Source organism: Gasterosteus aculeatus, chromosome 7 (assembly GCF_964276395.1).
Source record: "Gasterosteus aculeatus chromosome 7, fGasAcu3.hap1.1, whole genome shotgun sequence".
NCBI lineage: Eukaryota > Metazoa > Chordata > Actinopteri > Perciformes > Gasterosteidae > Gasterosteus > Gasterosteus aculeatus.
Window position 1 is genome coordinate 5,988,923 of NC_135694.1, and position 15,389 is coordinate 6,004,311.

Here is a 15,389-nt window from a genome sequence, read left to right on the forward strand (position 1 = left end):
CTCTTGCCACGGCAATTTTCACATTTGTACTCATTTTGTCAAAAATATTCTGAACCTCAAATAGCGCGTGCGATGTCACGATGATCTTAAGCGGGTTTTTGTTCTCGTCCCGAGGTGGTGAGTCACATCGCGTTCGGCAACGCCTCTCTCTCTCTCTCTCTCACACCGTCGAGTTTGCAGTCTGGTGGAAAAGAATACAAAAGACAGCATGTCGCATTCGACAAGTCATCGAATCAGACCCTTATTTCCTCTGCCCCTTATGTGGGAATCCGTTTGGTCCTCCTCAGCATCACGAACCCTCTGAAGAAATATGTTTTTGCACAGTATTTTCTTTTTAAATGTCCTAATGCCTACGAGCGTCAACAACAGAATATCGCACATCTGTAGAAGCACCCATTTTTCCCTACCTCAGGTGGCTACCCAGCTCGGGATACGACTCAATATTTTGATAACAACATTTCACAGCTGCAGCTTGGCAATCGGCAATATCTACTCCAGCAACGGTTTAGTGATTATCTCCCTAAAAGCTTCCACGAGGTGAGGCGCTGCAACACGACTTGGATCTTCCTAAATGAGCGCCGTGTCTCACAGAGAAAATTAAAGACCTAAAATTGTTTTGGCTGCGGCGGTTTCTCCAGCGTGACCTGAAACAGAACGCTAGCATCCCGGGCATGTTGTTCTTTTCATCATGGCGCTGTCTGTCAGAGGCTCCTGGGAGCCTCCCGGAGCACAAAAAGGAACCTTGTATTTTGCAACATCAAGCGCGTGGCGCCTCCAATGTCCGCTGGGGGTTGCGTGTTCGAGTCATGGAGTCGAGCTGATGAGCTTTTAAAATCCCTCTCTCTCTTTCTTTCAGACACACACACACACCAATGTCGCTTTAAACATTAATGCAGGTGATACCCAAGGTCTTACGAGTGTATAGAGCTTTGACCTTGTTCTGTCTCTGTGCTTCCATTACCTGCTTGTAGATCAAAGACACACATGGTGCACCAGGCGTGGGTGAAGATCCTCCCTTAAAGGTAGCGGACAGAGGTAAGTTATCAAACCATCTCGCTTCCCACTCGCACAATGCACCCCCCCCCCCCCCCCCCCCCTCTCTCCTCTACGGGTCACAAGCTCAGGGGTTTGGGTGCTTCTTTGAATGCTAGTTGCGTAAAGATCGCATCAAAGTGGGCACCGTTGCTCAACTAGATCTTATGAGCTTATGAGAAAGTAAGGCTGCCAACGGAACACATGGAAACATGTAAAACCTTGCACGTTTTAATAGTTTGGATCGTACAGAATGGCAAATATAGAGAACAAACATGCTGCTGAACAATTGCTGGAAAATATTTACTACAGAGTTGGACTAATCCAAATTTATGATTTGATCTTTACCTCCACCTTGAGTGAAAAACAATGCAATTTGATTCTCAAGCTTTGGCACTAACTCAATTTAAATATCTTATGATGGCCGATCGCCCTACTTTTAAAACCTAGATGTGTAGTTCTTGGGATTATTGTATCTTTTGAAGAAGCACATGCGCTGGGGGGGATTGCGGTGTTTTTTCGTACCACCACTGGGAGGGGCCCAAGCTAGAATGGACAAATCTTAAAAATAGTGGCGTTAACTAATAAATACACTAAAAGGTATATGCACAATTATAAATAATTTTGTTTCGTAGATGTATTTTTATTGACAAGCTACTTTTTGTACTATGTAATGCACAAACTATTGCTGCAATCGAGGATTGTTATATGTCTATTTGGGACATGTGTTGTCATTGTGGGGACAGAATTTGCGGTGGTGAAATGTGCAGGGAACTCTACAAACAAACGCAGCCATCAAACACTTTTCAAATATCCTGCTGTTGAATAGAAGTATTCCAGCATACCTATTGTCTGAGAACAACAAACAGATTACCCATGCATGAGAGCTTTCCATTTCTTTGGCCCTCCTTCCGCACCAAATATATGTGAGAATGCACTTAGTGTGGGTGTGGGGCTTATGTGCGAGGCTGTTTGTGTGCGTCTCGTTTTTTTTTTTGTTTTCAAGGTGATGCAGCTAGTTTATTCCCACCTTCACGCCACAAGCATATTATCCCGCTCCAGCTGCTTCGAGGAGACAGGCGCAGGTATTTATGGCTAGCATAAAAAGCGTGTGCATTTCCCTGTCACCCTACAGCTCCAGGTTTACGGCACGTTTGACAAACACGCTGAATAAAAAAGAAAAAAAAATGAAAGAAGGAGACTGTTCAATTTGTATAGTAGTAGTAGAGTTTACAGCCTGTCTGTTGTGCATGTTCCCCCAACGGAATCTGCTGTTAGGACACGTGTGTGTGTGTGTGTGTGTGCGCACGCATGTGTGTCTCGCTGTCTATGTACGCCTCCCGCTGTGTCGATCTGCCTGCCTGTCTGCATGTGCCTCTGTGTGTGTGTGTGTGTGTGTGTGTGTGTGTGTGTGTGTGTGTGTGTGTGTGTGTGTGTGTGTGTGTGTGTGTGTGTGTGTGTGTGTGTGTGTGTGTGTGTGTGTGTGCGCGCGCGCAGCCCGCCTGCTCTGAAACACCAGCAACAGATAACAGATGGTCCCGCTGCATTAGAAGTGTTTTATTTCCCCGCGGAAGCCAGATATGTCAAAAATAAGCATGCGCAACATTAGTCACTTGGAATATTCATGCCCCTGCCGTCCGATGGTTTCCTTTTCGCAGCCAAAATATGCCCCTAATTCTCCTAAGGAAGTTAGGGTAATAAAGGGGGGGGGAAGCAGTCATCAGCTGAACGGATCGGGCCTGCACGCGGCGTGAATGGAGGAGCTTCCTCCCAGGTCTGTAAATAAACGGGGGGGCTACAGTGAGCTGATGTGTTCATAACGAGAACCACGTCCCTCCGCCCCATTAGGCACAGCGACGTGCACATGCACGTGCAAAATGGTAATTAGCACCCACATTGCATCCCCCCCCCCCCCATCGACTGGAGCAGACTGCACTCCTTCATAGACACGTCTTCGGGAGTCCTCAGTCACTTCTCCCCCCTTTTCTCCTCTCCACCTCCCTTTGGAGCTTCAGCCTCTTTAATCTCCCCCTCCTAGGCTTCCCACTCCCCTTTACCACCATTGGCCTGCGCCGTCATCGGGCCCGGTTAACCGTCCCCGTAGTTGGCAGTCGGGAGGAGGCAGGGGGGGGGGGGGGCGATGGCATGGTCGCCAAGGAAAACATGAATTGCGAGCAGCTCTTTCTCACTCGCCGGGTCCCTCGTGTTTAGGGTTAATTTGTGGCGGTGCGCGTGAACGTCGGAGAAAAGAAGAGAGGAGGAAGAAAGGAAGAAGCTACCCGACAGTAAAGCACTGCTTATCACATAAATGGAATATGATTTATTCAGGAATATGCAAATCCAACAATCACTCTGCCTTGTTTACCGAAGGGACCTTCTGATTCAGAGTCTGCGCGAGAGAGAGAGAGAGAGAGAGAGAGAATAGGCCGAGCCAAGAGACGGTGCATGTAGAGAGGCTTTCAGCAGCAACTAAATCTCTGCTTTTCCTCAGAATCGTAAAGCGAAGGGTGCCGGACCATTTTGTGGTTGTTTCGCGCTTTTGAAAAACCTATTAATTGAAATTCTTTGAGCCGGATTGCTGATGTAAAGAGTGGAGGGATGCAGGCAATACATCGTCTTGTACCATGTAAATACGGCGCAAGACATACAAAGCTGTTTCATTAAGGTTCATATTGGGCCACATGCTGCCGTCCGTAACCGTAGCGCTGGAAGTACTGTGACTGATGATATGAAAAGGGCTCGGCCTGAGCCCGACTCGTCCCCTTCGCTTCATTTTGGAAAATGCTAAAGAACAAGAAGAAGAAAAAAAAAAAAAATGCATGGCGCCGAGGAGGGGCAGCGCGCGAACGTGTTCAACAGGAGTGTCTGAGTGGGTGTTAGCGTTCTATTTTTAGATGCTTTTGCTGACACGGATAAGTCCCGACCGGTCGACTCCGTGTCAACATCGGCGCCGCGCGGCTCAGGGCGGATTTAAAATAGTGCGTAGAGCCATTTTGAACCCGCGAATGGCGGATTTCTTTTAATACATTTAGAGAGAGATGTCAATATGAGCACCAGCATTGATGTGTTCCATCACAGTACAGCCACAGCATATTGTTTGCCGCTCAAATAAAACCCCGTCAAGGTGCGCAGTACATCCTTAAATACGCATTTCGTAGCGACCAAAACATTTCAATCCAAACCCGAGAAGTACTCAACGCTGGGATCAAAATGTCTGAAGAGATCTTGTCAACTTATTCTTCGATCAGATCAAATTTCAATCAACATTTTGTCTAAATTGTATTTAGGAAAAGTCCTTGTACAGCTACTTGTTTGTTTATAATTTGAATAGTTGGGTGTTTTTTGTCCATTGAAAACGGGGCTTTATAGAGAAACTGGTTTGTATCCCACAAAGGAAGATCTAAAAGAAAGCCATGAATATGGGGTGCTTTAATATTTAATCCACCGGTTGTACAAAGGATGCCACGGAACACCAAGTAACACAGAGTGTTGCAGATCCTCGTACCGTTACTAATAGCGAGCCTTCGTTCTGCCTTGAAAGGGAGTGAGCACATGTGCTTTCCATCTCCACTTTTGACAGCACCGAGCAATTATTGCGTTACCTCTGCAGGAGTCATGCTCCATTTGCAATATCATCCTCTCAGTCAACTGCGTTTATTCAATACATCCTTTTTTAAGAACCTGCGGGTTGGGATTCACTTGTGTTCATTGTTTCCCAAAAACAGCGAAGCCCGATCAACCTGTGGATACGCGGTGTGCGGGAACACAAAAACAAGGTGTTGTGAGCTGATAAGTGTGGACGACAAGCGGCTACGGGGAGATCTGAGGACGGTTTCTCTGCCGCGTATTAATCCGCGTCTCCGGGGCCCGAGGTCATTGCGGTACGCCGCTGTTTGCCTCGGGTAGGAGAGTAAAGATTTCTCCCCTGACGACCGCACATCTGATGCACGACACACACAGATGCAATACAGCGTGTTGTTAAAAGATGAAACCCACAGCCGGGTGCTGTGAGCCGGGACGCAACGTACCACGTGCAGCCGAGCGACAGTTCGACGGCCTCAAATTTGATTCCGAACCGCCTTTTTCCGTCGGTAACCACATTTAGTTACCTGTCCCGTTTATTTTTTTTTTCTCTCTTCTCTTTTATCCTCGCCTGGTCGTGGAAACCGGTATTTCGACGCGGACATTTTCCCGACTCTCTGCCGAGGGCCCAATTAGTGGCGGTGTATTGATTTCTCTGCGCGGCGTCGCGTGCACTCTTCGAGGTGAGTCCCCTACAGCTACAATACGAGTGTGTAGAAGGCAACAATTATCCTTTTCTAACAGATTCTCTGAGGCCACACAAAAGAGAGGAGGGCTCAGAAAATTGATCTCTTCAGGCTTGTAAGCCTGTTGCAAGTGTGTGTGTGTGTGTGTGTGTGTGTGTGTGTGTGTGTGTGCGCGCGCAGACACGGCCGCCCGCAAACTCAGTGATGTCTTCCAGCTATAATATGCAACCTTTTGATGTCCGTACCCTTTAATAATTATGTTCAAACTTTTCCTATTTATTCTCTCTTTGAGTGTTGACATCGAGCAATGAGAGCAGATACGGCGTATCGGTCTGGCTTTGTGTGACCATGTGCATATTATATGAAATTGCCTGAAATGGGCAATTTGGTGCTATTTTTAGACCGTGTGCATTTGCAGTGGCCATTGTCACGAGCAAGGTTGTAGTTCTCAAGCACCGGAATCCATAGCAACGCCGATAATGGCAGAAATAATGTGATAGGAAATGGAAAAAAGGAGTTGAACCAGATGGCCGTTGTTTGTTGTTCTAGTTTTCTTTCGTTCTTGGTTTGGTATCATGGATTTTGTTCTATATGTCCCAGCTGGTTTAAAGTAGACACCACAGCCAGATGAGTGGCAGCTATTTGGACATTAACTTGATTATTTGAGCAAATATTATAAGAATATTTTTTTCCCCTATGTTATAGTTTTAGGATTATATCTTTAAAGGGAACAGAGACCCACAACTTTCGTCCACCTCCTCAGAATCTAATGTATAACGAGGCAAATGTTTTCTTTGCCAAATGGAGAGTGAGTAGTCACTCTTTCTTTATTTGTATTTATTTACTTATACTAAGAAATCCTGTCTGTCTTTCTGATCACGTCCACTCATTCTCTTCCCTTATGCTTTCTAAATATGCAACACTTTCGAGTTGTTGCAGCCATTTGTCCTGCAAACACCCCCCCCCCCCCCCGCTCCCCCACCCTCCCCCGTCCCACGTTAAACATGGCTGGAAGATATTCTCATCTTCCCTGTGAATGTATGTCACATCAGCGATGTGATGCTAACCTGCTGCAGCCACACACCCTCCATCGTGCTATTTTTTGCCACGCGCGCGTTGCCCGAGAGGTCAGCGGCACAGCAGGGTTCCTACTGGGCTGAATTGCTCGGAGGCAGAAGTTAATTTCCAACTCAACAGAGAAGAATGACTTTGCCTCGACCTCCCGTGCTTGCTGGCACAACAAAGACGTTGTGCTCTTCCCAGGAGACGAGCACCGCGAATCTGTTATTCAAAAGCCGGCCTTTACTCGCGGAGTGAAATGATACGAAGGAATACATATTTTTTTATTATGTAATTTAGTCACAACAATAGTGTTTCTCTGCCGATCTCAGATAAAACAATTAGATGTAGATACTTTTACCAATTATAATTGATTTGGACCAATATATGCAATAATATAAAATATAATCCAAAGGCTATTAACTGATTTTAACTAAAGGGTTGGGTTTTCTTAATCTCAATTTAGGTGTAATCTAATGGCACTCAGTTTGTGATGCTCAAAGGGGCAAATAAAAATTGAAATAAAAACATCTCCTTCCATAAGTGATGACCCAGTTACTGATATTGATGATCCGCAGGCCTTTTCAAGTGCAGTTCAGTGTAGGAACTTCAGTTGTGGTCCTTCTTAATGCTGGTAAACAAATAAGGGTTCACTCTCCAACAACACTGTAGTAATAGACAACATAATAAAATAGATCTGTAACTAGTATTAGTAGAACTGGTAACAAGTGTTATTAAAATGAATGTTCACCAAGCTCCGCCCCCTTAGATGCTGTTGCTACTCCTGTTTAGCTCTCTGTTCTCATGCGACACATGAGCAGTCTACGATGTGTGTTTTTCGGGCTATATAAATTAGCTAAGCTAGCTCAGTGGTTAACGGAATGATCATTTTTGGTGGAATTACTGAAATTGAAGTATTGTGGGGCCGCCATCGCCGGTGACGAACCTAAGCGGGCTCACTTTGCTTTCCTTAAAAAAACGGTTCCCTTGGGAAGCGGTCGGAGCTCCTGCTGCGCAGCGCGTCACTTCTTAATAAGCCTGTTACTCCGATTATTCTATTAAGATGTGTTTCAAGGGCCTTTTGTATCTGAGGTTTGGAGACGTTTTCACATCATTTGGTATTCACAAGTTGTTGTTCTCTCGTGCCAGCTGTCCGCATTTCGTACCGAATCTGTTGAAACATTTTTATCAAACTGTTAATGTAATGTTTGATTGACGCAGCGTATCCCTCATTTTATTTTAAATTGTACTCCACGTTTATGTGGGCCTATGCAAAAATTTAGTTCTGCTTCATACTGTGTTTTACTGAACAACGCAGGCAATAAAAGGAGCTATATTTGTTACATACACTTCATGTAGGTATAGTTTTCTACCCACGTGTTGTCTTTCTAATCAGAACATTAGTTTAGATCTTGGATGAAAATGATGGACTCTCATATGCACATTTACATACATTTTAGATGTGTGGTAAAGAAAACACTAACAGGCAAGTGGGGTCTCTTGTGCTGTAGAAGCGGCAGCAGCAGCTTTGAAGGGGGAAATTGCACGTTTTTCATTCCTTCAGTGGATTTACTGCTTCCAACCCGAAGCCTGGTGGTTTACGCGGGAACGACAGTTCTCTCATGCGCTGCTCACCTTGGACTTTGCGATGTTCCCGGGCTATAATAAGCACGTTGGGCCAACATAAGTAAGTATGACCATTATGCGCTCCGGTATCACTGAGTGCCCTCCCCCCCCACATCCCTCCAACCCGCCTCATGCTACTTTAACACTTATTAGGGACACACTTGAAACTCGCCCACGCAGTTCACCGTCAGCCCATATTCAGCAGGTAATAGGCTTGAGGCAGGAGACACCAGGAGACACATTTCCTTCCAGAGATCATTGAGGAGGGAGGAGGGAGGAGGGGAGGGGAGGGGGGCGCGGTGATCGTTTCAGTGGTAATGGTTCATTTTGATTTGTGACTTTAAAATGGTGGCTTCGGCCAAAAGCTCTACAGCATTCAATTGCTAACTGACCCACTTTCCCTGTAGATTCTCCAGGATTCGAATGGCGCTGTTTAACGGGAGGTTTTCTTTTCTCCCGGATGTCTTGAGCTAAGTTAGTACAGCAGAAAACTAGCACCGAGGCGCCATGGAGACGATAACAGCAACGATCTTTCAAGAGTAATGCATCTCGCTCTGTGTGAGGTGAAACGGTTTCCACAGCGGTGATCAGCCTGACGATCGCAGGCTTTCAAGTCCTGTTACAATCCGTCCTGGCAGTAGTCGACTGAAAGACAGAAGAAACCAAAGTCCCACTAAAGCGCTGTGTTGCTTTGATGAACTGGGCTATTGGCAGATCCTCTAATCGTTAGATGTGCCTGTCAGATTTTATTGGAACAAAAACTTGAATGCTAAACTGAAGAATTCGAGCAAAGCACATGATGGAGAAAGACGTTTGTCCACCTCGATAATGATACACAATGAATGAAGTAACATTGGCTCGCTGTTAATAGCAGCGTACGTTCGGAGCTTGGCTGTGGTTGAGTTGAGGAGATGCTGACCATCAGGAAGACGATGCTTTGTGCTGTCATCGCCCGACCTGTGTTTTGCTGAGATTATGTTCCGTGTGGTTAAAAGACGGATTCTGTGTTCCGCGAGAGCTGCATCCTCCCGGTCTCCGGGGGACACGGTGGTGGTTCAGGTTCAAGCAGAAAGGCTTTTGCGAGGAAGCGCGAGAGCAGCAGAAATGCTCAGCCGTGGGATTTACCTGTCAACGGTACTTAAGCGTGTGCGCTAACACTCGGCCTGCGATGGTGAAAGCACTGGCTGACGGGCCTTCGCAGTGATCTTTGGTCACCAGCGGCTCCATGCGCGTCAGAGCCAAGTTGAAAATAAACTGGCTTTAATACATTTCTCTGTTTTGAAGGGCCGCCATGTCTTCAACATTGATTTTCGCGTGAGATTAAAGATGAGAGACGCGCAGGTAAGCCGGTTCCTCCACTGACGATGCAACGGGAGAAAAGCGGCCTCCGTCATTCCAGCCATCTGGAGGTCTGGCTCAGACTTGAGGCCGTAACTTTTAATTGGAGAGACAGCGGTGGGAGGCGGAAGAGCAGGAAGGAACGATCCCAGCGGAAAGACGGGCGGCGCCTGCTGCCAGATGGACAACCCAGCGTTCGCCCGAGTGCACACCACTTCATTTTCGGGCCGACGCGGTGTGTGTTCCACCGATCGATGTTTGGGTCAGAGATGAGTCGGATTCCGCAGAACGCTGCCGTTTTCACACGGAAGAATGAAGGCGCGACTTAATAGGTCATCTTGGGGCAAAGATGCCCTAAGATGACCTCTCCCTCCCTCCCTCCCAGATAACCTAGAGACCTAGAACTCTCGGTAATTGAGACGGAATATAAAAATATACGGGCCGAAGCCGTTTTCAAATGTTGAACGGACGGATCCTGTGCTAGGCTCACTGGGTTGTGCAGAGTTGTATTGTGTGCCACCCCCGCCGTGTTTCCAGAACAACGTGTGCAGCACCGGGCCGGATAAAATCTTCACGGGCGGCATGTGGCTGCTGTGCGAGTCATCTGATAAGAGGCCATAAAGGAGCCCTGCGGGGCTCGCTCATCAGAGCGCTCGCTCCTTTGCGTCCGTGCGGTCACAGCTCGTCTCACTTTCCCTGTCTGCCGCGGCGAAGCCGTTCTTCATTCAGGAAAAGTCGTGTTGATTAGATCCTAGCGGCCGTTTCTTTGCATTTTTTGCAGCTATGCTAAGCTATCCCCCCCCTCTTTTTGGTGGTTTCTTTTTTTGCCTCTGTCGTATATCTGATCTGTAAATGTGATTGAAGCCGTAGGGAACATTACAGTGAAAGTCCCCTATTCCTTTTGTCCAAATGACAGGTCGCTGTCACTTTATGAGACGGACGAAGCCACCAATGTTATTCATTCCGTTTCTGTATAATTCATGGCAGATACGTTTCAAATGTATTCCCGTTCGACTCTGGAGATCTGCGGATGTCCTCCCGTTTTCCGGGTCCCCGCGGCTGCGGATTTAGAATTTCTTTCAGCAACCGCGGGTTCACGTTTTATCAAACTGTGCTGTTTGTATTTATAGATTTACTGTCACATCGGTGTGTAAAATGCTATCTGATTGCTGTCCAGCGACGACGGCTCAAGTGTTGACAGAAAATCCGAGAGCTGTGTAGGTGAGACACGAATGATTAACTGTCAGCTGTGGTTTCAGCCGCATCCCCCTGAAGAGTTTGGGAAAGTAGGTTCCAGGTTTAACTCTTAGCCCCCCCCCCCTTCCTTCTCCATTCACCAGCATGCGTGTGTTTTTCTCCATTTTACACCTCTTTCACACCACATATTAATTTCCCCCCTACCTACCCAACCGCAAACCCCTCGACGTAGAAATTCAATTTGTAGTGTATGTTTCATTTATACTCCGATTTAGATTTATTTCATGTTGACTGCTTCTAATTAACTCTGGATGTGCGGCGAGAGGGGGGCGAGAACGAGAGACACGGAGAGATAAAAAAAAAAAAGTATAACTCCTCACATCTGCCAATGAGTTACACCAGCAATCATTTACCACTTCGACAGTAGTGCAGAAGCCCCTCCAACCCCCCCTCCCACCGTTCGTTGTCCTGGCAACCGGTGCCTTGGTGATTGATTCCGTGCCAGTGTGGCGTCGCCGCGGGGAATAGAGCGCGTGAGCTTAGCGTGCCCGCTACATCTTTCTAATTAAAATGGGATTAAAGAGTCATCGCCGTTGTATGTTCAAACAAATGCAAGGCTGCGGAAGAAAATCAATTTTGGTAAATGTCAGGGCTGTTGAATACAACTAGGGATAAACAAATGTAAGCGAGCTCAACGCGCTGATATGCACACTATATGGAGATTTACCTACATTCCATTTGCATGTCGGGGGTTGTAGCGATCGGCAGGCGCCGGCGCGTCCCTCCATCCAGGAGTCGAGCATGATTGACGGCGCGTGGATCCTGTTATGCAGCGCAAATCACCAGACACAACAATGACTCCGTTTGTTGCTGTGCGCTAATCACAAAAAAAAAAAATGCTTCAAATTGGAGCTTAATGTACATCCCAAATGAACAGCGTTTTCTGTTAATGTAATTGGATTAGAGGAGTCAATCATCGTTGCTGTTGTCTTTCTGTTCACCGAGGTGCAGAATATTGTTCCATTCACAGTTTCGAGGCTTGATTACTTCACGTTTTTCAGCGTGGAGATTACTGTAGCTCTGTTATGTTGCATAGTCTCCCCTGCATTTGAACGAGAAATGAATGTAATATGCAAGGGGGAATGACACGTATTGTAGCCTTTCACAAACAATGCTTCAGTCCCAATGGGTCCATTTTACTTGCACATAATAGCACACCTGTTTTGGCTCGGCATGTGCTACCTTCCCTTTTTCTTCGTAGGACTACGTAGCTGTAGTGATATGCCGTTACCACGTTGTTCAAGGCCCAGGAAGCTACTGCTACTATCATTACAGTGACATTCTTCACCATAATTGTTTACTTGAGTCGCATTTCAAAGTTTCTTGAAACAATCAACATCCCCAGCGTGAGACCCAGAAGGTCTCCGTGCAAAACGGCTGGAGGATCGCGAGCATCAAAGCAGACAGAACCGAGTGCAGGGCTCTGTTTTCAGATTTCAATCAGCACGGTACAGTCGGCTAGGTGTAACATAGTGCCTTGGACCTGTTCCCAAGTGAAGCTCTTTGGCACCGGCTGTGTGGGATGTGTCATTTCAGCAAAGGTAATAATAGGCCGGGGGGGGGGGGGGTGAGGGGGGTGGTATAACATGGCGCTTTTTGAAAGAGTGCCTGGAAAATCGTGCTGGCAGAAGAAAAAATAAAGGGTTTGGTTGTAAACAATGGAAGGCCTGTTTTGGGCTTATATGTCATTGTGTGACTCAAATGTATATTAAATTTCTCATACCCCCCCCCCCCCACCCAACGGGAGCGCCCGTGGACCGGGGGTGGGCCACGAGTCCCACATGCCTCTCGGCAGGTAACAAACTACTCTCTGGAATGAAAGTGCAGTTACAGCCTTACGAAACGCGAGTGCCTGCATTCGGCATTAAATCAATTCTGGCTTGTTTTTGCCCTCTCAATCTTTTATCAGTACGGGCGTTCTAACATATTTCCCTTGTTTAGTCTTCGTTTTTCTGGAAAAATAAATATGACAACATGGAGCATAGTGCTTCCTTCCATTCCCCTTTAAATTGTGTAAATTGAAAACATGTCTGTGAGTGAATAGTATTCACGCGCATTACGCGCTTGATTGAGTGGAGTTCATGCATGCGCACGGCTCTGATTAACACGCCATGCAGACGCGCTTTGATGCAAATCAGCGGGAGTAAATGAAGATGCAAGCGCAGTTGCGGGTTAACGGTGCCATGTCAGGCCAATGGAAGTATTTTTCTCACCACTCTTAGTAACCGCGGTAAAGCCAAGGAACGGCGATGGGGACCAGGGCGGATTGCAGCGAGATTCATTACCGGTTTCCATGGTTTCCTGGGGGACGGCTCCCATTGACCCTTGGCCTCACTTTTCATCTCGCTCCAAAGGCAGGTCAAAGCTTTCACTTATCCCGTAAAACATCCCAACGTCCGGATCGGAGCCCTGTATGTTAATCAAAACTCGACAAGCAGGCACCCATCCTGACCTTAAGCACTTGGTCGGATTGTGTGCTACTGTGTGGCTAGTGTCATTACCCTGTAACGAATCATTGCCATCATCCAAAATCACTCTGAACAGGCTGGAGGACGTTAGCCTGGAGCCATTTCTGCTGTGTACACAACTCTCATATGGCCGGAATAACGGGAACAGGAAGTCTGTTTCTACAAGTTGCTCAAGTGGATGAAGGTGGATGACAGTAGACAGTTTATTTTTTTTCTTATTTTTTTTCGGGTTGTGTGTAAAAAGTCACACATACGTGTGCGTGATCGGTGTCGGGTTTGCTCCCATCTTGAGCAGAGAAGAAAACCATCTGGGATTGTGTTTGTGTTAAGCAAAGTGCAACGATTTTCCACTCCCTTTCTCACTCACACACAGGCGCCTGGCATCATGTAGGAACTAATGTGGAATCTAAATCTGGACCTTGTTGATAGAAAATGGCAGGTCACGCTGTTTGGCATGTGATTCTCACAGACCCTCCTGCAGGCAATGGCGCTAATAGTTAATTGCAAGCTTAATAGGAGACATGATTTTGTGTGATATGGCACTCAGATCCAGCCACTAACATTTTTTGTTCATACATTTCCTCTTTATGAAAAAATGTTTTTTCTTTTCATTTTAAAATGATAATGTAGGAAACTGCCTCTCTGTTCCCTCAGACGAATGAATAGATGGATGGATATCAGCTCAAGCAAGCCATCTTGTCTCCACTCGTGAACTTTCGTTAGTGGCTTGCAACAATGTGCGTGCAGAGATCTGTCTCTCACCGCCGCACGCACACACGCACACACACGGCGCGCTCTCATAGACACAACCGCTCGTCATAACTGTTGGCTGCCGACTCACACCCTCCCCCTGCGCCTCCTACTCATCCTGCTGATTGGAGTTGTCAGGAGTCAGAGGGTCACAGTGGAGGATGTCAATAGGCCTCATTCACAGACACAGAGAAGCGCGCTCGCGCACGCACACACACACACACACACACACACAAAGTAAAGCAATAAAGGAGAGAAGCCGACTAAATGACGGACAGGCAATAAAGCGGTCCTGTCTTAAGTGTGTTTGAACACACCCCACAATCCCCCCCCAGCACGCCAGCAGCTGTGCATCAGCCCGCTCTCCCACTCGCCGCGGCGACGCCAGGAAAGAGCATTCCATTTATATTCATTATTCACCAGTCAACTGCTCTGATTTCAGTGATTGGATATACCCCTGTACCACCCACTGGCTCCTCCCTCGCTTTCCTCGGTCCCACGGGACGGCTCAATGTGTCTCCTCAGCGCGCAGGGTTGATAGCTCTGTTTGTGGGTGTGTTTCTTTCACGCGTGCTGAATGGCGCTCGGCGTGTGGCAATCACCAGGCTTATGGGGTACTAGCAGCGAGCTGATGGATTTGATGGGGATTTGTCCTTAAAAGAAAAGGAAAATTTCAAAGCCTGGTTACACAACATGAATTAATGTACTTTCCTTTTTTGTCCTCAAGCTGCGATCCTGTTGCCAAATGTCTACTCACAGAACTCTCAAGGTCACTTCCCACACTGGATTTTTTTTTCGCAGCATCTGGTGATTTGTTGGCAGAGGGATTTGATGATCTGAAATTAGCTTAAAAACATTTTATAAAATGGAACATAGGGCAAAAGTAGAGCTGAAACAACTAGTTGATTGACAAAAAATAATCAGTTTAAGAATTTTCTCATGAATCAATAATAGTTATTAGAATATATTTTGACCTTTTGCCCTTTTTTGGTCTGCTGTAGAATCATGATGCATGACTAATACACGGTTTCCGTCTGACGCAATCCCCCCCACAGTCAATCAAAAAGGACCACAGACAGGTGACTACAATCTTCCTCCCAGTGTAACACATTTCTCATAACAAATAACCCCCTCCTCCCCCAGGTCTATTCCAACCGGTATCAGGTAAACCGGTGAAACGACCATCAGGCTCATCATTAACAACAAGGCGCTGCCGAGTAAAAGAACTGTCTGTTTGACGGGACATTGGCTCGGCTATCTTTATCTCCCGACTATAAGCCGAGGGAACCGCGCGCAGAAGCTCACAGGCAGTTTGCTCTCAAATTGTTTTGGGCACCTGTCATCCTCTATTATAATTAGCAAGTGCACGTCTAAATAATTGCCATCAGGCTACGGCTGATGTACCAGTGTTGGTAGCCATAGCGCCCCCACACCCTCTCCTCCTATGCCATGTTTTTGGAGCTCTGGTATTATATAAAGGCCCGGCGCGCCTTCACAAAGCAGTGCCCTTAGCGCGGTCTTAAGCTGTGAATTCAGTCAGTCAGCGACAGCATCTGGAGCGCTGAAACAAAGTAAGTGACACAGGAGGGTT

At 46.8% G+C, this 15,389-nt stretch overlaps 1 protein-coding gene across 5 annotated transcripts in view; it reads left to right on the forward strand.

Annotated features, from left to right (window-relative positions):
* Positions 1-15,389, forward strand: part of LOC120822256 (glucosidase 2 subunit beta) — a 77,033-nt gene that overhangs the window by 32,667 nt on the left and 28,977 nt on the right. For 3 of the 5 annotated variants that reach the window (XM_040181792.2, XM_078106230.1, XM_040181794.2), the window contains exon 10: positions 972-1,035. In XM_040181792.2, coding sequence (XP_040037726.1) covers positions 972-1,035 — 64 coding nt within the window. Of the gene's footprint in view, positions 1-971; positions 1,036-2,038; positions 2,118-15,389 lie in introns of all 5 variants that reach the window. The other 2 variants (XM_078106232.1, XM_078106231.1) reach the window with 1 other exon arrangement.